This window comes from Suncus etruscus, chromosome 3, assembly GCF_024139225.1.
Source record: "Suncus etruscus isolate mSunEtr1 chromosome 3, mSunEtr1.pri.cur, whole genome shotgun sequence".
Taxonomy (NCBI): Eukaryota; Metazoa; Chordata; class Mammalia; order Eulipotyphla; family Soricidae; genus Suncus; species Suncus etruscus.
The window spans coordinates 35,262,047-35,289,480 of record NC_064850.1 but is presented as its reverse complement, the minus strand read 5'-3'; the positions used below and the strand labels follow the sequence as shown (position 1 = coordinate 35,289,480).

Genomic DNA, 27,434 nt, shown 5'->3' with positions numbered 1-27,434 from the left:
CCAAATCAGCCTAGAGAAGGAGCTCCCAAAATATATGTTTCTATTTTTGTTTTGATTTGGGCCACACCCGGCTGTACCCAGGGATTACTCCTGGCCCTGTGGTTGGGAATCATTCCTGGCACGGATGGGGGACTATGGAATGCCGGGGTGGGGATTGAACTTGGATCAGACATGTGTAAGGAAAAACACCCTCTATACTATTACTCTAGTCCCAACACTTTCACGCTACAAAGGCTCCCTATGACTTTCTTTATGGGAAAACATATTGTTAATGCATTTATGGAGGAAGGAAAAGGAAAAGCAGAAGGAAAATTTTCCAACCAGAAATTGAACCCTGCTAGGCTGTGTGAAAAGCAGCAGCAGACTGACTACTCTCTGTGTCAAAGTAGATTCTGGTGGGGGGTGTCCTGCTGTAATACACTACCTTAGTGATGGATGGCAGGGCCTGCGTCCAGCTCTGTTCTCCAGGCGTTCTGGGGGGCCCTATGGCTTTCTGCAGGTAGCGCCCATGGACGGCACACGTGTTCAGGATGTAGAGTGCACAGGCCAAGGCATAGCCCCCCCAGTTAGAGACACCTGGAACAAGACAGATGCCATCACGGGATTAGAAGTGGCCAGATGCTCACTGACTTACCTCCAAGCTGCAGAGCGCGTTTGGAGGTGAGGAATGGTTCCAAATTCTCACCTGGGAACCTGTTAGAGACATGAATTGTTGGGAGGTAGGGAACCAAGTTTTCTTTTCTTTGTTTGCTTTTGAGTTACATCCTGATGGCACTTAGGGATTTCTCCTGGTTCTATGCTTAGGGATCTCCTGGTGGGCTTGGGGGAACCTATGAAGTGCTGGAGATTGAACCTGGGTCAGCCGTAAGATTTGACCTAAGCATCCAGTAACTTGCCGACTGACAGCTCTGGTTTTCTTCCTGACTTAGGGCCCTTAGAGATGCCTGCTTATTTTTGGGTCACATTCCACAGTACTCAGAAATCATTCCTGGCAGATTCCTGGGGCCCTATGGGGTGCCAGGATCAAACCTGGGGTGGTTGCCTGCAAAACAAATGTTTTACCTGCTGTGTTATTGCTCTGACTCATTCAGGCTACTTTTTTACTTTTGTTCCTGGGCCATACCCAGTAGTACTCAGGGCTCACTCCTGGCTCTGTGCTCAGGGATGATTCCTGGTGGGGGTTCTATGTGACTATGTGCAGAGTCAGGGATCAAACTGAGGTCCGTCATGTGCAAGAGACTTATACCTGTATGTCTCTCTGTCTGGCTCCCACTCAAAGTACATTTTTTTAAAAGTAAAAACAAGTTATTTTTTTGAAATTCTTAGGAAGGGGAGGGAGAGGATGGGGGTGGCGAAGTGATAGCATAGTGGGTAGAGCATTTGCTTTGCACACGTCCAACCTGGGTTTAATCTCCAGCCTCCCATATGATCCCCTGAGCTTGCCAGGAATAACCCCAGAGCATTTCTGGGTATTGCCCAACCCCCTCCCTCCCAAAGAAAAGAAATGAAAAAGCAAGTAATTCACTACATAAGTTGAGCTTCTCCAAAAGTGGGAGCCCTTTTACACATATCAGCATAAAGTATGAAAGTTCCCACCTCAAGGGGAGAGAAATGGTGTGTGTGTGTGTGTGTGTGTGTGTGTGTGTGTGTGTGTGTGTGTGTGTGTGTGAGTGAGTGTGCTCAGCCATAATGTACCCAGGCAACACATGTACCAATTACTTTTGGCTATGAGATGGGAGAGGATCTTATCATCATTTCTGTCAAACTCCCTGAAGCTTGGGGTACTGTCAGATAGTGGAAGGGTGTGGCAGGGAGGGACTGTACAGAGGGAAGGGACAGTTCTTAAAGGCGATACTGCCTAGGACTGAAGGGAGAGAAAGGAGGGAGCCCGTGTCCTCCAAACACTTGAGCACTTTCATGTTTTTCTCTTTTCTTCCTTCCCACCATGAAGGAGGTGCCCGTCAGAAGCTTTGCCCTGAGTGGCTTTGTCCCTGCAGCAGCCTGTCTGTCTGTCTCTTTGGAGTCTGGAACCCTGACCAGAATAGTATGAGCAGGCTGGTGTGTTTTGAGGCTCTCTGGCTGTCTCCAGCACTGAGAGGAGAAGTCAGTGGAACAGAGCAAGAGATTCAGATCCCAGAACTGTGTGAAGAAATGAAGGAGAGGAGAGACAGAGAACCCAAGTCCCTAATTAGCTCAGAACTTCTAGATTGTTCTAAACACAAGCTGAGTTGCAGCGGCCAGCGCAAGGCCGGCCTGTTCTCGGGACAGGACAGCAAGGCCTGACTCACCGGCGATGACAGCAGAGTCAGCTTCCACGTCACAGGCGATGGTGGCCCCATTGCGAATGCGTTTCTTCACGGCTTCCTTGACTTTGCCCATCCCTAGCTCGTTGCCTCCATCACCAACCCCTGGAAGGAAGAGAACTGTGTGATCTAGGGAATGGGCAAAGTGGGGGTGAAGGGCTGTGCAGCCCCCACAGATGTGCCTCATTACTTCAGGGAGAGGAAGCTATAGTCTCAGAAAAGCAGGTGTTCTAGAAAGTTCTCCAGTTCAAAAACAGAAACACAAAACAGTTGCTTTGGAACTCAACAGAACATGGGTGCATCTAGGGGACATTTTGTTGTTGTTGTTGTTGTTGTTGTTGTTGTTGTACTTTGAGCCACTCCCAGCAGTGCTCAGGGGTTCATCCTTGTTCTGCGCTCATAAACTGCTCTTGACAGGCTTAGGGGACCATATGGGAAGCCAGGGATCGAACTCGGGTAAGTCCAGGGTAGGCTTCGTGTACTGCAAACACTCTGCAAACACTCTACTGCTATGCTATCACTCTGGTCCCGGGGAGGGGTGTGTGTGTGACATTTTATTTGCAGAAGTGCCAGGCTCTTGGGAGAGGCAGGGATGAGGATACTCGGGGTCTCCCCCAAGTAGCTCTTGCTCAGAGAGGATCTCCATGGTACTCAGCCCATTGGTGTCCAGATGTTACTGATGGCAGAAGGAAAGTGTAATAGATTTTCTTTTTTTTTTTGGGGGGGGTGTCACTCTGGGTAATGCTCAGGACCTCCTCCTGGCTCTGCTCTCAGGCAGGCTCTCTCTCCTGGTAGGGCTCAGGGGACTAAATGGGGATGTCAGGGTTCAAACCTTGGTCAGCTCTGAGCCAGGCAAGCGACTTGCCTGCTGACCTATCACATCTATAGAAGGAACCATGGTTCTGTTCTGAGAATCTATTCTGAACCTGACTTCCAAGGTTTGTGTGTGAAGTTTCTGAAGTGTGTATGTGTGTGTGCATGCACTTATTATTGTCAAGGCCCAAGGGGGTTCAAAAGTGCCCTTCCACATCAGGAACAAGTACTCAGGGATCCGTTATCCTTTGAAGAGGCCACAGTCTGGTCTGCCTGAGCCACAGGGTTTGTTCATGGCCTTTGTGAGTAAGTTCTGAAGTGAAAAATGATCGAACAGGGCATAGAGAAATGCTCCTCCAGTATTATGGTGCTGTGCCCTCTCCTCAAGTCGGTCATGGCCTTGAGGACCCTCTTTGGATCGTTTTCAGGATCTTGGGGAGGGGTCTTGCAGTGTCTGGCAGTTGTGGGGACTATCGATGTCCTCTGTTCCTGGTAGTTAGTGGGATGGGGACAAGGAGCCTGGAGGTGTGATGAAGCCTGGCAAGGAAGAAACACTTGGGTGTGGGGGTGAAAATGGTGTGGGGGTCTTTTGGCTTCTGAATTCAGGAAAAGGTTTCAAGCTCTATTTAAGGCATAGTTAGAATCTGTCAACTTTAGTGCCACCTGCTTCTTCCAGGAGCTTGGGGGCATCATTTACACAACTGGGGGGGTGCAGGTGGGAGCCGCGTACGTGCTTCAGCAGCTTTCTTGGACACTAGCCTACCTCTTTGGAGTTTGTTTTGTTTGGGGCCACACCTAGCAATGCTCAGGGGTGACTCCTAGCTTTGCACTCAGGGATTTTCCTGGTGGGGCTCAGGGGACATGAGACCTATTGAGGATCAAATCTGGGTTGACCTTTTGCAAGGCAAGTGCCCTACCTGCTGGACTATTGCTCAGGCCCCTACCAAGCCCTCTGGATTAAAGAGACCCCTTTCTTTCCATCCTAGACATGGCTCCCCTAAACTCAGATCCTGTGGGTCCACTCCAGGAAGCTTGGGGCACTCCACCCAAGGCTCCTTCTGGGAAGGATGGCAATAAATTTGCGGAAATTTCCCAATAGGCCCATGCATTGTCTCCTCAAAACCTCAAAAGCCAGAGGCTGCTAATGAGTCTGGGAAACAAATAACCCCTAAAGGCCTGCAGCCTTAATGGTTCCAGCATTTGCCTCCCGACATCCCAAGAGAGGGCTGGTTGGTGGTTGTGGGGTCACACCTAGCCTTGCAGACAGGCAGAAAGACCAGAGGAACCTAGAAAGGCACATTGGGAGACAATTACGAGTTTGACTCAGCCAGGCAGTTGGCAAAGTTCCCTTGAGCCCCAGTGTTTGGGAAATTATTGCCACCTCACTAGTGGGATCTTACTTAATTTAGTTTTATTTTAAGGAAAATTATTCCAAGGGCCAGGCCTGGCTTAGCAGATGGAAGGTTTAATAGAGAGGCCTGAGACTAAGGTGATGTTCAGGGCTGCCTTGCAGTGCTGAGGACCAACAGGGCCATCTAGGAGGTGCTCAGGAGGTCAGAGGGTTGAATCCGGGTTGGGCAAATCTTAGGAGGCATCCCAACCCACTGTTCTCTCTTCCAGTCCCACTCCAGGGTTTATTTTTAGTTGGTTTGTTTTTGGCAGTGCTCAGGGGACCATAAGAGATGCTGGCGATTGAACTGGGATTGGGCATGTGCGAGGCAAACTCCTTTCCCCACCCTTAGGAATTTGTATTTTTGTTTTTGAACCACATTAGGTGATGCTCAGGGGTTACTCCTGGTTCTGCTCTCAGAAATTATTCCTGGTGGGCTCGTGGGACCAGATGGGTTACTGGGGATAGAAACCAGGTTGACTCCATGCAAAGCAAGGGCCCTCTCTCCTGTACTATTGCTCCAGCCCTCAATATTTTTGTTTGGGGGCCATACCTGACAGTGCTTAGGGCTTACTCTTGACTTGGGGATCATTTCTGGCAGTGCCGGGGGTGGAATACAGGTCAGCCAGGTGCAAACCTACTGCCTACCTGTTCTACTATTTTTCCAGCCACCCCTCATAAGATTTTATTTTATTTATTTTTTGTTTTTGATTCACATCCAGCAATGCTTAGGGGTTACTCCTGGCTCTATACTCAGTAATTACTCTTGGCAGTGGTGGGGACCACATGGGATACTGAGGATCAAACATGGGTCAGCTTCGTGCAAAGCAAGTGCTCTACTTGCTGTACTACTGCTCTAGCTCCAAGCCTTTCTGCTTGTACAATACCCTTAGGAGGGCTCATAGTCACTTAAGCAGGCAGAATCTTGTTAGAAGCATCCCAGAGCACTGCTCAAGAAGTGTGCTCTGAACACCACCAGGTCTACCAAATAAACAAACAAGTAAATCTGAGGGGTGATACTGGTGGGCATTTTGATGTTGGAATGGTTATATTATAAAACCCTGTCATGAATAGTATTGGAGATCTCCAGAACTCCTGGATTTTGGAGCCCTGCCAGGAGTGATCCCTGAAACAAGATCCAGGAGTAAGCCCTGAACTCTGTTGGGTATAGCCCCCAAACAAAACAAAACAAAACAAAAAATCAAACAAAGACTGACAAGTCCTTAAAAAGCTCACTGAGCACATCCTGCACACAGGTCAGAAGGTAGGTGCTTTATGACACAGCCTGGTGTGTCCCCAGCACAAGAAGCTGTAGGTGTCAATCCCAGGCTCCCTTGCTTTGATGATGTCGGTCCCCACTTAGAGCTTAGACTTAGTGCCTCTTCCCTTCCCTGTTAGTGGTATCCCATGATACCTAAATGCTGATGTCCTCAGCCTCGCTTCCACCTGATCAGCACTCACAGAGGCCGTGTAGGGAGCAGGCCACAATAAACTCCAGTCACTCTTTTTTGTTATAAGTCTACACAGCTTGAAACACCCTGAAACTGCATGGGTGTGTGGGAGGCCCCAGCCCCTGGCTTACCAGTGGATGAGATTCCAGGAATGGTTCGGGCAGCCACGAAAAGGTCATCAATGGGGTCCACCAGGTGCTTGATGTTCATCTTCCTTGCATTATAGTAATTGCCATCTGCTGCCCTCCCTGATCGCTCAATGGCCACCAGGTGGTCGAACCTGAAGGAAGCAGGGGCAGATGTGTGCTAGGTCCTCATATGGCTGCCCTCTGGGCTGGCGGGAAGAATCTAGCACTTTTTTTTTGTTTGTTATGGGGATATAGCCAGTGAGCTCAGGGATTACTCTTGGCTCTGTACTCAGGAATTACTTCTGGTGATTGACAGGGAACCATATGAGATGCTGGGAATGAAATTGGAATTGACCATATGCAAGAAAAGAGCCCTACACTCTGTACTATCCGTTTAGCCCGAATATCTCTGTACATATAATTTTTTTGTTTTTGTGCCACTCCTGGTAGTTTTCAGGGCTTTTTTCTGGCTCTACACTCAGGGATCACTCCTGGCAGTGCTCAGGAGGCACTATGGGATGATGGGGATTGAATCCATATTGGCCTCATGCAAGGCAAGCACCTTAACCACTATATAACTATAACTATATAACTCAGGAAGAATCTATATATTTTGAGTCTTTCCTTCCTATTAATCTTGGCCAATCACTTGCTGTGTGTCAAAGTCATGGCTTGACTATCAGACCAGTTCAAGGTTGGGATGTCTGGGAGCCAGTTCAAAGGGTCAGAGAATGGGTTTTGCATGCTCTCCAGGATTGATCCCCAGTACCACATATTATCCAAGATCTGCTATGAGCAAACCCATAGCTCTGATCCAAAAGTACCACTAGATATAGTCAAACAAATATGAGCACACAAATAAATATGCGTGGCATTAGTGGACATTTTGGTGTTGGAACAATTGTATGTATGAAAATATAGTATATGTATTGAAAACCACAGTACCTCAAATAGAAAATTTTGTTTTTGTTTTTGTTTTTTTGTTTTTTGGGCCACACCCAGTGGTGCTCAGGGGTTACTCCTGGCTGTCTGCTCAGAAATAGCTCCTGGCAGGCACGGGGGACCATATGGGACACGGGGATTTGAACCAACCACCTTTGGTCCTGGATCGGCTGCTCAAATAGAAAATTTTAAGTCAATTTTTTAAATAAGTAAGAACTTGCCAAAAAAAAAAAAAGAATAAAAAGGGAGATCACAGTAGGTCCACCTTCATCCCACAAGCTTGTTTCTCCAACCCTCTAGGTGAGGGGAATCTCCTGGCTGACATCCCTCAGGAACCAAAATCAGATTCCCCTCCCTTTCAGGGGGTGTCAACAGCCTCCACACCACATCTAGTCTCTACCATTCCAGCAAGCACAGCTCCACACCCTTGTTCTACCTCGCATCTCACATGGCTCATGTTTATATCACAAGTTATTGGGGGAATATGGGACAAGGAGGTGAAGATCAACACTTATCCTAATTCATTATAGAGAATACCAGGGGAGCTGAATACAGAGATTCACCCATAGCACAGTATGAGCACAGCAAACTCAATGGAGAAGCCATGAAGAAGCCTACCATGCTCAGTAAACAAGTTGGAAGGTTCTACCAGCACCAACCAGCTCTGTGTGCTGAGAATGACTTTAGGGACACCATTTTGAGGATGGCTCAGGTGCTTTGCAAAGCACAATAAAATATGTGAGTAGGAATGAGAAAACTACAATCAGAAATGAAGATTATGGTAGGTATTATAAAAAAAAACTTCAAGGGGCCAGAGAGGTACCATGGAGGTAGGGCATTTGCCTTGCATGCAGAAGGACAGTGGTTCGAATCCCGGCATCCCATATGGTCCCCCAAGTCTGCCAGGAGTGATTTCTGAGCATAGAGCCAGAAGTGACCCTTCAGCACTGCTGGTGTGACCCCAAAACCCCAACAAAATAAAACAAAACAAAACAAAAACAAAAACTCAATAGAAGCTCGGAGCAGTAGAACAGCTGTAGAGTAAGCTACAAGAAGAGATGCTGGAAACCTCTTAAAAAACAACAGAAAAAGGGGCCAGAGCGGTGGCACAGTTACTAGAGGGTTTGCCTTGCACGTGCTAATCTAGAACGGACTGCAGTTTGATCCCTGGTCCCCCATATGGTCCCCCAAGCCAGGGGTGATTTCTGAGCACATAGCAAGAAGTAACCCCTGAGTGTCACCAGAGCCATAACTCAGTTGTAAGGCACACGGCTAACACAGGACAGACCCTGGTTCAATTGGGCATCTCATATGGTCCTCCGAGCCTGTCAGGAGTGACTTCTGAGTGCAAAACCAGGAGTAACTCTTGAGTGCCACTGGGTGTGGCCCAAAAAAGGAACTGAGCATACGTGGGAAGGAGCAGGGTGTCTGTGAGAACACAGATGGAAGGAAGTGGGTACATTGGCAATGGGTGTTGGAAATATTGGATGGAGAGTATAATTAACAGTATAAATCCTGGCATTTTAATAAAAATGGTAAAGAAAAATGTAAAAAGGGGCCAGAGCGGTGGTGCAAGCTGTAGGGTGTCTGCCTTGCACATGCTAACCTAGGACAGATTGGTTTGATTCCCCCAGTGTTCCATATGGCCCCCCATGCCAGGAGTGATTTCTCTCTCTCTCCTTTTTTTTTTTTTTGGTTTTGGGGTCACACTGGCAGCGCTCAAGGGTTACTCCTGCCTCTTCGCTCAGAAATCGCTCCTGGCAGGCAGGGGGGACCATATGGGATGCCGGGATTCAAACCATCATCCTTCTGGATGTAAGGCAAACGCCCTACCTCCATGCTATCTCTCCAGCCCCCAGGAGTGATTTCTGAGCGCATAGCCAGGAGTAACCCCTGAGCATCACCAGGTGTGGCCCAAAAATTCAAAAAAAAAAAAAAAGTAAAAAATTAAAAAGTGAACCATGCATCTTTCAGGCCATTAGCAGGAGATGCTGTGGAAGTGAGGCATGGCCCGGGCTCCCAACAGTGGTGGTAAGAACGCTGTTGATGTGCCCCAGATCTCTGTTGCACCCAGAAATGGAGCAGATGCCCCACTGGTCAGCATGTAAGCTGCAGTGGAAAAACACATTCCCCTCTCCAGGCATCTTGTCCAGATTTCAGACATGAGACAGACAGAAAGGACTGGGCCAGAAGACAATAGGATACAAGTTCCATTTCTGCTTTAGACAGGAAGAGAGGGAGCTTGGGGCAAGGCACCAAGAAGTGGGCTGTGGAATTAGTGGGGTGGGAGGTCTGAGGCCAGGCTCTGAGGCTGCCCACCTTGGGCATGCCACTGCCCTGTTCTTATACCACACCAGACTGGACAGCAGCCAGCTGACAGGATGTGGAAAGGGTTAGATGACCAAATGTTCCCGAAGCAAATTCAGGCTCAGGAAGCATTGTGGTCTTCTTCTTCTTTTTTTTTTCATTTTTCATTTTGCGTCCCACCTGGTGGTGCTCAAGGCTTACTCCTGGTTCTGTGTTCAGGGATCACTCCTAGAAGGGTTGGGGCGCCATATGTGGTGCTAGGGATTGAATCTGGGTTGGCTCTATGCAAGGAAAGCGCTCTACCCACTCTGGCCCATGTCCTTTTATCTCTCTCCAAACCTCAACATGATGAAGCATCTTCAAATATTAAGTTTGGAGCCAGGGAGAGGTTTAAAGTAGTGAGCATAGGCTATGCAAGCAGGAAGCTCGGGTCCATCCCTGGTACCACAAGGCCCCTCAGCACTGCACTGGGAATAGCTCCTGGATACCGCTGGTTGTGCCCCCAAACTCAGTATCTATAAATGATTTTGCCTATGGAAAACTGTATGGTAATTACTCAGGAAGTTAAAGGAAGAATTCATACTATGACCCAGCAATCTCAATTTGTGACTGTACCTAAAAGAATGGAGAAAACAGGGTCAGAAAGATAGCAAACCGGTAGGGTGCTTGCCTTAATGAAACTAATTCGGGTTTAATCCCGACATCCCATATGGTCCTCCCAAACATTGCCAGGAGAAATTCCAAATGCAGAACCAGGAGTAATCCCTTGTTGGAGTAATTGGTTTCACTATAAACCCTGAGCATTGCAGTGTGACTCAAAAGCTTAAAAAATAATATATTTTTGTTTATTGGGTCACACCCAGTGGCACTCAGGAGTTCCTCCTGGCTCTGCACTCACTCAGAAGTTGCTCCTGACAGGCTCTTGGGATCATATGGGATGCCAGGATTTGAACCAGGGTCCATCCTGTGTTGGACACGTGCATGATAACTTACCACTGTGCTATTGCTCTAGCCCAGGGGTCCTCAAACTTTTTAAACAGGGGGCCAGTTCACTGTTCCTCAGACCATTGGAGGGTCTGACTATAGTAAAAACAAAACTTATGAAGGAATTCTTATGCACACTGCATATATCTTATTTTGCAATGAAGAAACAAAACAGATACAAATACAATATGTGGCCCATGGGCCATAGTTAGAGGACCACTGCTCTAGCCCCTTAATTTTTTTTTTTTTTTTTTTTGGATATAGCAGAGTCTTAGCGTTTGGAGAGAAGCCTCAATTGGCTGAGTACATGCTTTACATGCAGAAAAATCTAAGTTTGATCCCCGGCCCCAAGCACCCAAGCACCACTGGGAGCAACCCCCACGCATGAGGCAGGAGTATCTCTGGAGTATGGCCTCAAAGCAGACAAATGAACATGGGGGTTTTGCCATGTCACCCACATAATCTGAGATGAGACGCACATACCTTGGAAACATGGGGTTCCCGTCTTTGCAGAGAAAATGCTGAGCACTTTCTGAGGATCCACCTTGAAAAGTCAGGAGTGGGATACGCGTCTCCAGAACACCTTGAAACAAAATCAAAGGGGGCACCTCAGCCACAGTGTGGGGTGCTGGGAGCAGCTGATTTGGAGTACTGACACCTTGCACAGAGGAGCCTGGAGTGCCCTTAAGTTTACTTCGAGTCCCCGGGGCCAAATGGTGGCACAAGAGCTAAGGCATCTGCCTTGCCCGTGCTGGCCTAGGAAGTACCATGGTTCGATCCCCCAGCGTCCCATATGGTCCCCCAAGCCAGGAGCGATTTCTGAGCACATAGCCAGAAATAACCCCTGAGCATCACTGGGTGTGGCCTAACCCCCCCCCCCCAATTTACTTCTAGTCCCAAGTAAGCTGAGAGTGTGGCCCACTCTTGGGTATATGAGTGTACCACATGTCCATGAACTCGGCACTAAGGAAATCAAGCTCCTTCCTAATGGGCTCCTTTCCAGTGCTGGGTCCAGAGGATGCCAAGCCAGCTTTGGGTATGCTTTGTGACATACAGGCCCTAGTGTAGTTTTCACAGGAGAGGCCGGAGAGATAGTACAATAGGTAGAGCACTTGTCTTGCATGTCGCTGATCCAAGTAATTCTTAGTGGCTCTGAGTGTAGAGCCGAGTAACCCCTGAGCTGAGGGGTTAAAAAAAGCAAAACACAATTTTCATAATGATCCCCAGTAATGAACATCATCATTCTGGCCATTTTACAGAAGAGAAAGACCAGACAGTTTCACACAGGCAAAGCCACATTTTCAGACTGTCAGGGCTCTGGGTTTTTACCACAAAATCTCAGCCATGCCTCACCCCACCTCCCCACCTCCCCACCTCTTCACCCTTCCCTCAGGTTCAAGTTCAAGAACCTGAGGTGGCCGGAGAGATGGTTCAGTGGTCTGGGTGCATGCTCTGCATTCCTGAGGCCCTGAGTTGGATCCCCAACACTGCATGGTCCCCCAAGCACAGCCAGGAATGAATCTCCCCAAATCACCACAAAATAAGTGCCCCAAATAAAAAACAAACAAAAAGAACCACAGAGGAAAGCTCCAGGCCTTGGGGCCTTGAATTAGCTATTTGTGTTCAGAGAGACTTCCACAGTGGATGTGACACTTAAATATAGTGACCTGCTGCTTAAATAAATATATTAATAAAAAAATAAAAGAATATAAAAATAAAGGAAATAGAAAAAATATGAACATATTTGTAACCATGGTGCTTAAATATTTTTTGGTGGGGGGCGAGCGATGGTGCAAGTGGTAAAGCGTTTGCCTTGTACACAGCTAACCTGGGACGGATTTTTTTTTTTTAGTTTTTGGGTCACACCTAGTGGTGCTAAGGGTTACTCCTGGCTCTGCACTCAGAAATCATTCCTGGCAGGCTCGGGCGACCATATGGGATGCCTGAATTTGAACTACCGTCCATCCTGAATCGGCTATGTGCAAGGCAAACACCCTACTGCTGTGCTGTCTCTTCAGCCCCTAAATAAAGATATTATTAATTAAAAAAAGATTAGTGACCTATTTGGAGCCACAGCCATAGTACAGTGGGGAGTGCATTTGCTTTGCATGCAGCCAAACTGGGTTTGATCCCTCAGTCCCCATATAGTCTCTTCAACCCCATCAGGAGTGATTCCTGAGCACAGAGCCTGGAGTAAGTCCTGAGTACTGTCAGATATGGCTCAAAACAAAATAAGACAAAACAAAACAATACAAATCATCCTTCTACATCAAAACACTAAGTGTGACCACAACTGTAACCATGTGACTTGTGCTGCCATCAAAATCAAACTGATTTATAAAATAATCCTTGGGGGTTGGAACAATAAAATAGCAAGTAGGGTTTGCATGTGATTAATCTGGGTTTAATCTTTGGCATGCCATATGGTTCCCTGAAAATTCCCATCAGGAATGATATCTGAGCACAGAGCAAGGTGTAATCCCTGAGCAATGCCAGGTGTGACCCCCCCCCCAATAAAAAAGCTCCTTGGGATAAGGGGAGATGCCCAGAAGGTTGGGTCAGGCTTATGCTTTTGCATGTAGGAGCTTGAAAACTCTCCTACCCTCCTTTTCATGGAAGCTCCACTTTCAGTGGAAACTAAACCCTTTTCCCCTGGCCTCCAGCCCACCCAGGACCCCCCTTTTTGTTTCCTTCCTCTAGTCCTAATATAAGTAGAGCTGCACAGTGACCCACTCAGTGCTTGTTCTTCTGTTCCGGCTCCTTCTGCCAGATCTGAATTTTCCAGGATGCAGGATCAGATGTGGCTCCAGCTGGATCCTTGACTGACATCAGCACCCACCACCTCAACTTAATTTTTTGTTATTTTGGGCCATATTCAAGGGTTCTCAGGGCTTATTCCTGGCTCTGTACTCAAGAATCACCCCTAGACATGCTCTGGGGACCATATGAGGTGCTGGGGGTCAAACTCAAGTTGGCTGTGTGCAAGGTAAGTGCCTTCATTGCTGTGCAATGGCTCTGCCCCAGTCACCTCCACTATACTCCACCTTTCTGTGCTGGGGCTCCCACCTCAGCCTCTAATGGGTTATGTGGTCCTGAACGTGGTTTTCAGTTGCTGCTGTCAGGGTACAGATAACAAAGTGGAATTGCTGAACTACCTGGTACTTCATGTTGCCCAGGTACAAGTTAAATCTTAGCCACCAAAAATTATCCTTCCATTGAATTCAGAAACACAAGTGATTCAGATGGCTCAGCCAATTGGACCAGCCATTAATGTAGCTACAGCTAATCAAAATATTATCATTCTTCAGCCACCCAGCACCACCCCATGCCCAACAGTAATGAGGGCAGAAGTTCCTACCCAAACTTACTCCTATCTGCACCATCAACTGGTTCTATTTGATTCCCTATCAATGGAGCCAATGCTATAATAGGATCTAATAATTCTGTGCAAAATGTTTCAAGCCCACAGACTTTTAGAGGAAAGCATCTTGTTTACATCTTTATCAACATCTAATTCAACACCAACTTTTTTGGTTACCATGTCAAACCAACAATAGCCTCAAACCATTTCTGTGATATCTTCAGCAGGAACTACAAATCAAAGCCCTATGCAAATTATTCAACCTACCACTAGTGAAGATCCAGATACCAATGATGCCCTGAATGCATTTGGGTCTTTAGTCAGCTTCATTCAAAGTATATCACAGATGACTGGGTAAAGTTGTGTACAATTTATCTGTTAGTAAGCCTGCCAATACTCAAACTGCTGCAAACAGTCAAGCTACCCCAATTAACTGTGGTATATTAACTATTGTAGCATCTCCTATAATGGCAACTGATAATTCAGCCACACTGCCAAGTTAGTGTACCTAATAACTCCCCATCAGTAAACATATGACTTCTTTGTCTAACATGAAGTCCAAAACATTGAAGAAGCCAAGTGCCAAGAAACAGTTAGCCCCTTGCAAGTCAGCATGTCCCCTGAGTCCAGTCAAAGAAGTAGGTAAGTTAGATTGCACAGCACTGAAGGCTCAGCAGAGCCACCATGTAATGATGGGCTGCTGGAAATCCTGCCTGTTGCGTTGTCATCTGTTTCTATGTCACAGGTGAATAGCTCAAATGTTTCTGAGTAATTCTTTGGGTGTTCTACATTATGAATCAGTGATACCTGAGGCTGTATTCAGATGTAAGTCAGCAGAAGTTTATCTTCCCAGAAGTCTGTAACAAATGAACCTTTTACATCAGCCCCAACTAAATCCAAAGACTCAGATTCCATTTTATAAGAGACCTCTCAGGATAAGCAACCAACTGGTTTGACATTGTCAGATGTTGCCAAATCCTGCACTTCAGTCAACATGCTGAATCCATCTCCAAATGACCCCTGAATTTTGGTTTCTCAGGTCCCCGTTCAGGCGCCATCTAAAAATCAATCTTCAAGCTCCCAAACCAGGACACTGGAGAGAGACAGGACTGGAAGCAAATGCCTATGCAGAAAATAATCCACACACACTGAAAGGTGAAACAGGTTCAACATGCAAGTCTTCTGCTCCTAAGAAGCAGGCAGCTCAGTGGGGAAAACCGGAAACACAAAATGCATTTTTCTGAGACCCAGGATACTTAGGAAGAACCAGATCACACCCTGGGTGGAGAACGAATGGCCTAAACACCAATCCAAAGTGCTATGTTCAAAGCTGTATCCAACCAATGAGTTACAAGGCATATACCGAGTGGGTGTGGCACCTCGTTTATCCATAACCTATGGGCCTCCAGGGTTGGCAGTGCTGGGTTTCAAACTTTAAGTACACAGGTCAGGTCTTTGCATACACAAGGCACCCACCTGCCCACGGAAAGATCTCCCTGGCCCCATTTTCCCAACTTTACAGACCTGTTTTCCTACTTTTCCCAGTCACCTCCCTCTAAATCCCCAGATACAGTGCCCCAGGATCCAATATTTCCATCTTTGTCCTATCTGCCCCAGCCTGTTTCCTAGCACCCCACCCTCTCAGCTGCTCCCCCTAATTCCAGGACAACCTTGTCCACCAATCCAGTCTCCAATCTGTTGTGTCCAATTCACCCACCTTTAAAACAGACTGGATGGGGCTGGAGCAATAGCACAGGGGGTAGAATGTTTGCCTTCCACTAACTGGAGATCCAGTTAGATCTCCAGCATCCCTTATGGTCCTTTGAGCCAGCCAGGAGTGATCCCTGAATGCAGAGCTCTCAGCATGGCCAGATATGGCTCAAAAATCAAACTAACCAAACCCAACAAAATCCCAACAATAAAACAAAACAAAACAAAACAAAAACAGACGAAAGACAAAACAAAAACAAAACACACACAGACTGACTGGAGACACAGTTCTAAGGGCTGGAGCACAGCTTAGCATGCAGGAGCCTGAGGTTTGATCCCTAGCACCATGTGGTCCCTGAGCACCACAGGAACCGACCCTAAGCTCTGAGCTAGAGTCAACCCTGAGTGCATCTTTGATCTGTATCCCTGGTGCAGATCCTCCTCAAAACAAAACAGAGACAAATCTTGGTTAGACTGATGGCCAGGGACATCCCCCCACCCCCCCACCCCCCGCCAAACCAGCTCCCTTCTCAGCCAGATGGAGCCCTCTCCAGGGGGCCTCCCAACCCTGAGCTGAAAATAGCAGCCACCACCTGGCCTGTCATTCCTTGTTCCCAACTCCGGTACAGCCACTACAGCACCTGTCTTCCCACCTCCTCTCAACACTCTTGCGTGCTGCTACTCATGGTCTGGCTCCCTTACAGGTCTGTGCTCCCTCTTACAGGGAGGAAATCCTAGGTGCAGTGGATCCTGAACACTGCAGCCTGGGGTGTCATATTCCTACTTGACAAACCACATGGTCTTCTTGGACTCTCGATCTCTTTGTCTAGGAAGGATACTAGTGTTGCTAAGCCTAACTGATGCTCTTTAAAAAAATTGTTTTTTAATTATTTAGGATTTTGGGGACATACCTGGTGATGCTTGGGGGTTCCTTCTGGCTCTGCACTTAGGAAGCACTCCTGACTTTGCTCTGAGGACCATGTGGGATGCCAGAGATTGAACCCAAGTCAGCTGCATGCACAGCAAATGCCCCTGCCTCCTTTGTCCTATAGCTCTGACCCCCCAATTGATTTTCTGAACTGGAGAAAAACTCCCATAGCAGTATGTCCAGATCTAGCACAAGTTTCATAAATGCAGATTCCAGCCCACAGCCCCTGTCTATCAGCAAATATCCACTTCTGGAGGAGACAGGTTTTACCTCATGGCTTACCTTCTTCAACAGCCTCATCGACAAGCTTCTCAAACAAACTCAAGGCTCTCCCATCGACGACCATGGAGACATCCTTGTCCAGGGCGTGCAGGAAGGCGGCCAGGGCAATGGCTCCTGGTGGCCCGTCATTCTCCTCTGGAGGCTGGTGGTTGAAGTGTGTGGGGAAGCCAGTGGTGATGAGCACTGAGTGGGAGTGGGATAGTGACAGGGCAGCCCTCAGTAGTTCATCTTTCTGGAACAAGTGTCTGATTCCCCGGTTGCCTATCATCACAAAATCAAATAATAAATTAAAATAATAAATTCTCTTGTCCTACTGTATAACTCCAGCCACAGTCCAGCACCAGTCATAAAAGGGGTTCACTCCTTTAAGAAAGACCTTAATTAGGGGGCCGGAAAGATAGCACAGCAGTAGGGCATTTGTCTTACATGTGGCTGACCAGGGAGGGACCCAGTTCAATTCCCATCATCCCATATGGTCCCCAGCCTGTCAGGTGTGATTTCTGAGTGCAGAGCCAGGAGTAACCCTGAACACCGCTGGGTGTGGCCCAACAACCAACCAACCAACCAATCAAAAAATAAAGTAAAAAAAAAAAAAAAGATCTTAATCAACTATTATTAGCTAGCTGAACTTATAACATCCCTCCATCTCCCCCCAGTGAAACTTGCGGTGGAGAGTGGTGGCAGTCTGAAGCTGTATCTTTTTGGACTTCTTATCCTTTACTTTGTTTACCAGTTCCTATTACCTGGGCCTCAATCTGACTTTATTCTGGTTCCAAACGCAGCTCTCTCTTTTTTCTCCTATGGGTTTGTCATAAGGCCCCTCGCTTCTCTATTAAAAAACTCTTGAAGTATCTTGTCAGAACCCTGCTTGCTTGGCTTCCAACAAACTGAAGGCCCTTGCAGACTTTGGCAAATCCCAAGCTTAAAACAGAAATTCCTGCTAAAGGAAATGCATGGGGGAGCTCTGTTTCTGTAGTACCTTTGAAGGAGGTGGCAGAAACTGCAACTTGTTCTCTAGAATCTGTTTTCCTCCATCCCCAGAAGGGTAGTTGGGTTAAGGGCTGAGCGGTCTGTCTGTGGTCATAAGAGTGACAGTGGTCACCTTTGGCCAGACCACAAACTTCCCTAGGATTCTCTCAAGCACTTTTTTTTTTTTTTTTGAAGTCACATTCAGCAGTCTTCAGGGTTTACTCCTGGCTCTGCACTCCCTCCTTGTGATGCTGAGGGGACCATAAGGGATACAGAGGAATCCAACCCGGGTTGATCATGTCCAAGGCAAACACCCTACCTGCTGTACGGTCTTTGGTCCCTAGACACTTTTCATCTTGAGGATTAGAGTGGTAATGAATTACACCCCCCGGGGTTCACATTATGTAGTGTAAGTATTGCTGGGTTCCCTCGATGGATCTAATGGCATTGGTCGCTGTCTCCCTCTTAGACTGGCCTCACCTCTGCTCTCTCCCATCCCTCCTAGTTCCAGGAATCCACTTGGGGGATAGGTGTGTTCAAGAAAGTCACATCTGCCTTCTCCAGCTGTGCGTAGTTCAAAGAGCCAGGATCTAAACTCAGAGCCCAGGAGAGGGTTCTGAAGAAAGAGGTGTGAGCCGGAGAAGGCATAAAGCACCTCTGAACTTCTCAAGTGCCACCATGATTTAGTCCCAGATTTAGTCCTAAGATTCTAAATTCTCCCTCACTGATCATGGACCTTAACTGGACAGACAGACAAACGTACCCAGCAGATGCAGCCTCTGCTCTTACTTCCTACACCCACTCGGAGGGATAATTGCATTCAGTTAGCCAGTCCAGAAAACTTACCTGGAGAGCTCTTGTGTAGTCTATACCCAACTCTTCCCAGCCTCGGACAGAAAATGGGTTGAATTTATCGTGCAACAGCGCCCCCTGTCTCCGCCCGGGAGTCACAGTTTTGGTCTTGAAGGGAAGAGGCAGAAGCTCAAAAGCTCCACCATCAGCTTTAAGCAAACCTACCTGGAAGTGGCCATGGAGGAGCCCAAAAATCAAACCCCAGAATTGTCTTTTTTTCCTGAACCGCATTCCACATTCCACATGTGCTCTGTGAACAGCAATAGGCCCCCCTAGAATGTGGCACCCCACATTCTAGCTCCACTGTCTGGCACAGAAGAGAAAAGGCCTGTTCTCCAGCACCACAGGGGAAGATTAGGGACTTTATTTCTCTTTCTACCCAAATTTCTAGGACATTTATTATTTTAACAAATAAACTGTTTAACAGTATACTTTTTAAGAAAATAAAAAATGGGGTCGGAGAGATAGCATGGAGGTAGGGTGTTTGCCTTGCATGCAGAAGGACGGAGGTTCGAATCCTTGCATCCCATATGGTCTCCTGAGCCTGCCAGGAGCAATTATTGAGCGCAGAGCCAGGGGTAATCCCTGAGTGCTGCCGAGTGTGACAAAAAAAAAACAAAAACAAAAAACAAAAAAAGTAAGATGCAGTAACAGTGTTGCAGTGTCTGAGAGAGAGAGAGAGAGAGAGAGAGAGAGAGAGAGAGAGAGAGAGAGAGAGAGAGAGAGAGAGAGAGAGAGAGAGAGAGAGAGAGAGAAGAAAAAATGTCTGCCATAGAGACAGGTAAGAAAAAGAGCAGAGGGAAGGGCAGGAGGGAAATTGGGGACCTTGGTGGCAGGAAATGTGCTCTGGTGAAGGGTGTTGGACATTGTACGACTGAAACTCAAACATAAACAATTTTGTAACTGTATCTCATGGTGATTCAATTAAAGAATTTCTTTATATAAAGTAAATCTTATCCTAGGGATCCAGAGAGAGCACAGGGTGCTGAACACGGTAGCCCGGTCCAGTTTAACATTACTGGATGAGGCAGGTTCAGTCCCTATACTGGGGGAGAGCCCAGAGTTCCACCCACATGTGTTTCTGCTCAGATTTCAAAGGTCCAGTACCATGACAGATTTTTGAGAGACTGGTTAGCCCAAGACCTCATGGTGCTTTATGGGAACACATGGCCATGCTCCAAAGGTCTTAAGTACTGACAGTTCAGGAGGAACACAGAAGATTAGGTGGGAAAGTTGTGCAGAAGTTGTGTAGTAGCCCAAAACAATTGGACAGAAGGCTCCACTAGCATTGACACCCAGCAAAACCTCAGGTAATAACTTCAGTGACACTGTTATGAGGGATATATGTTGCAACGAACAATATAAAGCAAATTACTTTGTGCCCTCGAAGGGAGCAGGCTGGGAGAGGAGGGCGGGTAACTGGGAACATTGATAGAGGGAAGGTCACACTGGTGATGGGATTGGCGTTAGAATATTAAAATTCTGAAATGACTGTATTATGAAAACTTTATAAATCATAGTGTTTAAATATAATTTCCCTTTGTAATTTTGCTTATCCAAACCCAATTTTTTTTTGTTTTTGTTTTTTGGGCCACACCCGGCGGTGCTCAGGGGTTACTCCTGGCTGTCTACTCAGAAATAGCTCCTGGCAGGCACGGGGGACCATATGGGACACCGGAATTCGAACCAACCACCTTTGGTCCTGGATCGGCTGCTTGCAAGGCAAATGCCGCTGTGCTATCTCTCCGGGCCCCCAAACCCAATTTTTAAAATTTGTATTAAAATGTTGCAGACCGGGCCCAGAGAGATAGCACAGCGGCGTTTGCCTTGCAAGCAGCCGATCCAGGACCAAAGGTGGTTGGTTCAAATCCCAGTGTCCCATATGGTCCCCCGTGCCTGCCAGGAGCTATTTCTGAGCAGACAGCCATGAGTAACCCCTGAGCACCGCCGGGTGTGGCCCAAAAAACAAAAACAAAAAAAAAAATGTTGCAGACCATACCAGATTGTGCTAAGGGGTTTCTACTGGTGGAGCTCAAGGGTTCCATGCATCAAACCCAGGTTGGTTGCATGCAAGGGAAGTACCATACCCACTGTAATCTCTCTCCAACTCCAATTTAATTCTTGTGGCAGTGTGCTCAGCTAATAAATTTACTTCCTATAAACTCCCTATATATATATATATATATATATATATATATATATATATATATATATATATATATATATATTTTTTTTTTTTTTAGTTTTTGGGTCACACCGGCAGTGCTCAGGGGTTACTCTTGGCTCTGTGCTCAGAAATTACTCCTGGAGGCTCGAGGGACCATATGGGATGCTGAGATTCTAACCACCATTCGTCCTGGGTCAACGGCGTGCAAGGCAAATGTCCTACTGCTGTGCTATCTCTCCAGCCCCTCCCTAATTTATTTTTGAAAAAAAAAAAATCACCCATAATCCCCTACCCAGAGATCATCACCATCAGGATTTTGTATATTTAATTCTATCCTTGGGAGAATTTTTTTGGAGGAAGGTCTCCCAAGTGTATTCAGGAAGCCCAGGGGTTCCTCCTGGTCATTCTCAGCCAACCAACTGGTGGATCAATGTAAGGCTTCAGCACATGTGATGCTGCTCAGAACCTGTAGCTGGAGATGCTTAACTGCACTTGGCAGTTTCTGGGAACCCTCCAAAGCTGTACCTTGAGATTCTCAAGGGTACCAGGTGGTGCCAGGGATTGAACTGGGATTGGTTTTATGCATGGCACATGTACTATGTACTACGCCTATGGACTATGTCTCAGGCAGTTTTTAGGGGGATTATTTTTTGACCACACCTGATGCCATTCAGGTGTTATTCCTGACTCAGCTCAGAAATTACTCTTGGAAGGTTTGGGGGACCATATGGGATGCCTGGCATTGAACTAAGGTCAGCTGTGTGCAAGGCAAACTCCCTATCTGCTGTGCTATTGCTCTAGCTCCTCTTTGGGGGATTTATAAGTGATATAAACATTATAAAACATCATGGGGCCAGAGAGATAGCATGGAGATAGAGCGTTTGCCTTGCATAAAGAAGGACGGTGGTTCGAGTCCCGGCATCCCATATAGTCCCCCGAGCCTGTAGAGCTAGGAGTAACACCCGAGCGCTGCTGAGTGTGATCCAAAAACCAGAAAAATAAAAAACCCAAACAAACAAAAGAAATAAAAAAAAAAAACCACATCATATGGTAGGTCTAAAGAGATAGATCAAAGGGCAGAGCAGAGTCTTGAGTTCAATCCCTGGCACCATATGTTTCCCCAAGCACCACCATCTCTCTGGAAAGTCATAGAAACCCCTGAATAACTCATCATTGCATCTGAGCACTGAACCATGTAACCTGAAAAATTAGGCTGAGTATTAGGAGTGGTGTCTGCATCTGTTGTGTATGGCTTGTGCCCTCCCGCATCATATTGTGCATCTTATTTGCAGGCTGCTTTTATCCACATGGCATGGTAATGAACTTATTAAGGCCCTTAGGGGAAAATGTTCTTTTACCTGGGTCTATAGCAATGATAGTTTCTAGCTCTCGAATCTTCTGCACAGCTGAAGTTGAGGCAATGCTGTAGTGCAAGGGATCTTGGGAAATCTGGTAGACTTCTGGAATTTTCTCAGGAGTAAGAGAGCTGGTTGGAGTCTCTGTATCCATCAGGTCGGTCAGCACTGTACAGCCAGGTGCACTGGCGAAAGCCATTGGGATCTCTAAAACATAGCAAGGGGTCTCTAAAAAAACAGCATGGATTGAGCTTAGCCATCTCATCCCACCCTGTCTGTGCTCATCAGGCCCACTGGATGGGCAAGATGGTGTCACTTCCTCCCTCATTGCTCATTGGCTGCAGGTCAGAACAAGAAGCTGGTTTATCACTGAATCAAGTTTTATTTTAAACAGTACCTCCAATGGCTCGGAACAGTGAAGATGAGTAAGTAGGGGCGAAGATGTGAAGTGGAGCCACAGTTAAGGTTCCAGATGTTCCTGTCAATTCAATCCCATGGAAACCAGAATGCAACGCGTCTTGTCATCTTGCTTGACTTTGCAGCAAATGTCGGATTTGCTCACACATGGCTCCATCCTCTGAACCTAGCTTTTATTTTCTCAGAGGACTTATGATTTGCTTTGATTTATGCTAATTGAATCCTTTAAAAAACCCTTTCTGTTAGATTCCAGGCATCATGAAGCACTTCAAGCAGAGCTATTAAGGACACGGTGTGCATGAGGCAAACACTTGACTTTGAGAAGAGGATTTAGCCTCTCCAAATCCTTTTCTTTGACTCTAAAATAATGTTTGCATCTCATATTGTCAAAGCTGAATTGAAAAATGAGCACAAAAGGACCCAGTGGAGGTCCCCAGACCAGAGCCTCATGGTGTATAGTTCATCTTAGTCATCCAGGCTCTGAACTGGCTCATTTCTTTGTCCTATACCAGTCCCCTTCATTTTATTTTTTTAGATTTTTTGGGGGGCCACACCTGAGGATGCTCATAGTATTCCTTACTCTGCACTCAGAAATCATTCCTGGGGCTGTTCAGGGGACCATATGGGATTCTGGGGATCAAACCTGGGTAGAACATGTACAAGGCAAGTACTTTCCCTATTGTACTATCTCTCTGGTCCCCAGCCCTTCAGTGTTTATTCACTAGATTAAATGTTCACCTTTGACTTTCTTTAGAACCATTTTTTGGGAGGAGGTTGGATTTTGGAGCTGTACCCGGCTGTCCTACGTGCTATTCCTGCCTCTGAGTTCAAGAATGGACTCTGGTGATGACCTCTGGCCATAGTTGGTGTGGGGGATCAGATAGGTCTTCAGCATGCCAAGCAAACATCTGACCTCCAGTACTTTCTCTGCCTTGCCACCTCGCAAACTTTGATTTTGGTTTCAGATTCAACCCCAGGCCTCTTACCAGGCAAAAGTTCTATTCTCCCCACCTTTTATTTTTTAATCTAGTTTTGTTTTTTGAGTCACTCCCAAAAAAGCTAGTGCTCAGGGCTTATTCCTTGTTCTGTGCTCAGTGATTATTCCTGGAAAGCTAAGGAAACCATTTGGGATCCTGGGGATTGAACCCGGGTCAGCTGCATGCTTTCTGAAGTCAAAGCAGTCCCCAACCGACCAAGAATCCATTTTCTCTTTTTTTACAATCAAGTGTTTGTCACATGTCACAGCAAGAGGGGTGTGGCAAGTGGGGTGCTAGGGTTGCGAAACCCCTATGGGGACCTCCCTTGGTGGCAGAAGAAGGTGGGGCTACTCACAGAGGATACTACTGTCCATGTGTGAATGTGTGTTGAGTGTCCTCTCAGAGGGTGCCAATGCAAGCTGCTACAAACCTGACTGCAGCATCCATAGCCTGACTCCTATCACCTCTCCATCTGGAGGCCATGCCAGAGACCTCCCTGAGGAGTGTCAAAGGAAAAGGCTGGAATGTAACTCAGCAGCTGAGCACTTGCCTGGCACGTGAGAGGCCTTGGTTCCACCCCCCAACACCACCAAAAAAATGTGCAAAATAAGTGAAAGTAACACCAATTTTATGCTTTTTTTAGCACACATAGAACTAGATGGCTAGAATTTGACTCTTTTGTTTTGTTTTGTTTTGTTTTTTTGGGCCACACTTTGTGATACTCAGGGGTTACTCCTGGCTATGCACTCAGAAATTGCTCCTGGCTTGGGGGACCATATAGGATGCCAGGGGATCGAATCGTTGTCCGTCCTAGGTTAGCCGTGTGCAAGGCAAACGGTCTACCACTTATGCCACTGCTCTGGTCCTTGACTTTTCTTTTCTTTTCTTTTCTTTTCTTTTCTTTTCTTTTCTTTTCTTTTCTTTTCTTTTCTTTTCTTTTCTTTTCTTTTCTTTTTGGTTTTGGGGTCACACCCGGCAGTGCTCAGGGGTTACTCCTGGCTCTATGCTCAGAAATCGCTCCTGGCAGGCTCAGAGGACCACATGGGATGCTGGGATTCGAACCATTGTCCTTCTGCATGCAAGGCAAAAACGCCTTACCTCCATGCTATCTCTCCAGCCCAACTCTTATTTTCTGAGGGAAGGCGCACACCCAATGAAGCTCATGGATTACTCCTGGCTTTACACTAAGGAATCTTTCCTGGTGGTGCTCAGGACACCATAATGGGTGTAGGGGATTGAACTTGGGTCACCAGCATTCAAGGTAAGTGCCTTCCCTGTTGTACTATCTCTCTGGTCACAGGATGGCAAGAATACTTCAGTGTCTATTGGAAATAGGATTTATTATTATTGTTGTTATTATTATGTTTTTGAGCCATACCCAGAGGTGCTCAGGGGTTTACTGCTGGCTCTGAGCTCAGAAATTATTCCTGGCAAGCTCGAGGTACCATATGGGATGAAGGAAATTAAACCAAAGTTGGCATTGTGTAAAGAAAACACCCTTCCTGCTGTGCTATCTCTCTGTCCCCTAGGCTTCAATATAATAATAATAATAATTATTATTTTTATTTTTGGCCACATTTGACTGTGATTAGTATGTACTTCTGGCTCTGCACTCTTGGAACACTTCTGGTGAGGTGTGGACTATATGTTTTTCTGGGGCTTGAACCCTGTTTAGCCATATGCAAGGCAAGCACCTTACCCTGTTATTATCTCCCTGGCTCTCACAGTTATATTATCTTTTCTTTACACCCATTTTACAGTGAACTGCGTAGGGCGCCCTCTTGTGTCTCTCTGTAACATCATCTTGTCACTTGAGAAAACATTAAGGAAGAGGCTTGAAAAGGTATATTCACCGATTGACTGAGTTGGAATCAGCTTAATTTCTCCAGTGAGACATTCTTTTCATGGGTCTACAAATACTTGGTACACACCGTGTTACGTATTAATTACTTTTTCTTTTGGTTTTTGTTTTTTGGGTCACACCCAGCATAGCTCAGGGGTTACTCCTAGTTCTGTGCTCAGAAATCGCTCCTAGCAGGCCTGGGAAACCATATGGGATGCTGGGATTTGAACCACCACCGATCCTGGATTGGCTGCATGCAAGGCAAATGCCCTGCCTCTGTGCTATCTCTCTTGTCCGTATATTAATTTCTTGAGACTGATCTAGAAGGCTTTTCAGTTAAAAACTATATTGAATCAAAATGTAGTTAGGGGCTCAGTTGTACAGCACATGCCCTGTATGCAAGTGGGTTTTATCTCTGTGTGGCACTGTCAAATACATACAGACACATATACCCACCCTAAAACCAAAAACATAGGGCTCAGAGAGATAGTACAGTGGGTAAGGGTGGCTTGCATCCAGCTGACAACATCAATCCCTGGAATTACACAGGCCCTTGTGTATTGACAGATGTGTTTGGATGTCCCCACGCACCACAGGATATATTGTTTGCAATTATACTACATCTTTGAGTCCTCTCATTGAACCACTGGCTGGACTGGCTGATGAGTACCACTGGAAGTGGCCTCCAGATCTCTTGAACACCACTTGGGAGGCCCCTTACTCCTCCTCAAAAAAAAAAAAAATCAACCCACAGCATAAGAAAGAAAGAAAGCAACAAAATCAAAATACATTGGGTCTGAAAGACAAGGTACCTGTTAAGAAAACTCAGCCCCTGGAGAGATAGCATGGAGGTAAAGCATTTGCCTTGCATGCAGAAGGATAGTGGTTCAAATCCTGGCACTCCATTTGGTCCCCCATGCCTGCCAGGAGTGATTTCTGAGCATAGAGCCAGGAGTAACCCTTGAGTGCTACCGGGTATGACCCCAAAACCAACCAAACAAACAAAAACAAACAAACAAACAAAAAACAAAGCTCAGCCCCAGGACTGAAAGAGGAGACTAAGGACATTCACTTTGGCATCAGACCTATGTTTGTTTTTTCTTCTTTCTGTTCTTTTCTTTTTCCTTTGGTTTATTTTTGGGCCATACTTAGTAATTCTTGGAATTTACTCCTGGCTCTGCACTCAAGAATCATTCCTGGAGGTGCTCAGGGGACCATATGGGATACGAGGGATTAAGCCCTGTCCAAGGCATAACATTCTCCCCGCTGGGAGAATCTTTTGGTCCCAGCTTCACCTTTTCTGTCCTGTTTTGTGACTTGTTTCCCTAAACCTATACTTTCAAGTCTATACTTTTAAGAATGGAGGCCCACTAGGGGGCACCCCAGGTTAGCATCATGGCCCTGAGACCCAGACTTACTGCAGAGACTGACAGCCTGGAGACAGGTCAGCTGAGAAGGCCAGAACACTGGAACGTCTCCAGGCTCACAGGGCACAGCATGCCCATAGTCGGGTTTGGAAAGATCTTTGATTCCCAATAGTTCTGTGGATGGAAGAAAAGAGTGAGAGACTGAACATTGCTGGGCTCTGGGCCTGCAGGTTCCATCAGGCTCAGTGTGCCAAGTAATTTGTGCTTCTTTCTCTAGAAGGAACTCATGTATCTTCTGACTGCAGATATTGGAAAAGGAGCATGGGAGACAAAGAACCAGATGTTGATCAGAAAATGGTGACAGCTACCTGGGATAACCTTGCCAGAGTCTCAGCTACACCAGCCCAATTCCTGCCCATTCTGGGACAGATGCTAACAAGAACCAGAAATTAGAAAAGTTTATCTTGCTGTGGCCTGAGGTCTAATCTCTGTGCCTTGGCCTCCAACACACGGGACATATCAGAGTGCTCCAGAGGCTATGGAGAGGAGGGGCTGGGCTCATCCACAGCCCAAATGCCAAGACAGTTCAGTTGAGTATGGCTTTGCGTGACCCAAGAACCTCTTTCAGGAGCAAGGCCACATATACTGGCTGTGTCTTTTCTGGATGTCAGGTTTCACTTGCTTTTTAATTTGGTTTTTGGGCCACATCTAGCAGTGCTCAGGGGTTACTCTTGGTTCTATGCTCAGAAATCACTCCTGGCAAGCTCGGGGAGAATATATGGATGTAAAGGATTGAACCGGGTCAGCTGCATGCAAGGCAAATGCCCTACTTGCTGTACTACTGCTTGGGCCTCAAGGTTTCGTCCTATTTTTCCTGTGACTCTCCCT

At 46.6% G+C, this 27,434-nt stretch overlaps 1 protein-coding gene across 1 annotated transcript in view; it reads right to left on the bottom strand.

Moving 5' to 3' along the window:
* The window catches only part of DGLUCY (D-glutamate cyclase), a 78,328-nt gene that overhangs the window by 6,457 nt on the left and 44,437 nt on the right, over positions 1 to 27,434 (bottom strand). The window contains exons 6-12 of the mRNA XM_049769922.1: positions 26,598 to 26,720; positions 21,946 to 22,149; positions 16,600 to 16,860; positions 10,802 to 10,901; positions 6,089 to 6,237; positions 2,289 to 2,408; positions 425 to 576 (exon numbers count right to left, since the gene is read on the bottom strand). Of these exons, the coding sequence (XP_049625879.1) occupies positions 425 to 576; positions 2,289 to 2,408; positions 6,089 to 6,237; positions 10,802 to 10,901; positions 16,600 to 16,860; positions 21,946 to 22,149; positions 26,598 to 26,720 (1,109 nt within the window). The remainder of the gene's footprint in view (positions 1 to 424; positions 577 to 2,288; positions 2,409 to 6,088; positions 6,238 to 10,801; positions 10,902 to 16,599; positions 16,861 to 21,945; positions 22,150 to 26,597; positions 26,721 to 27,434) is intronic.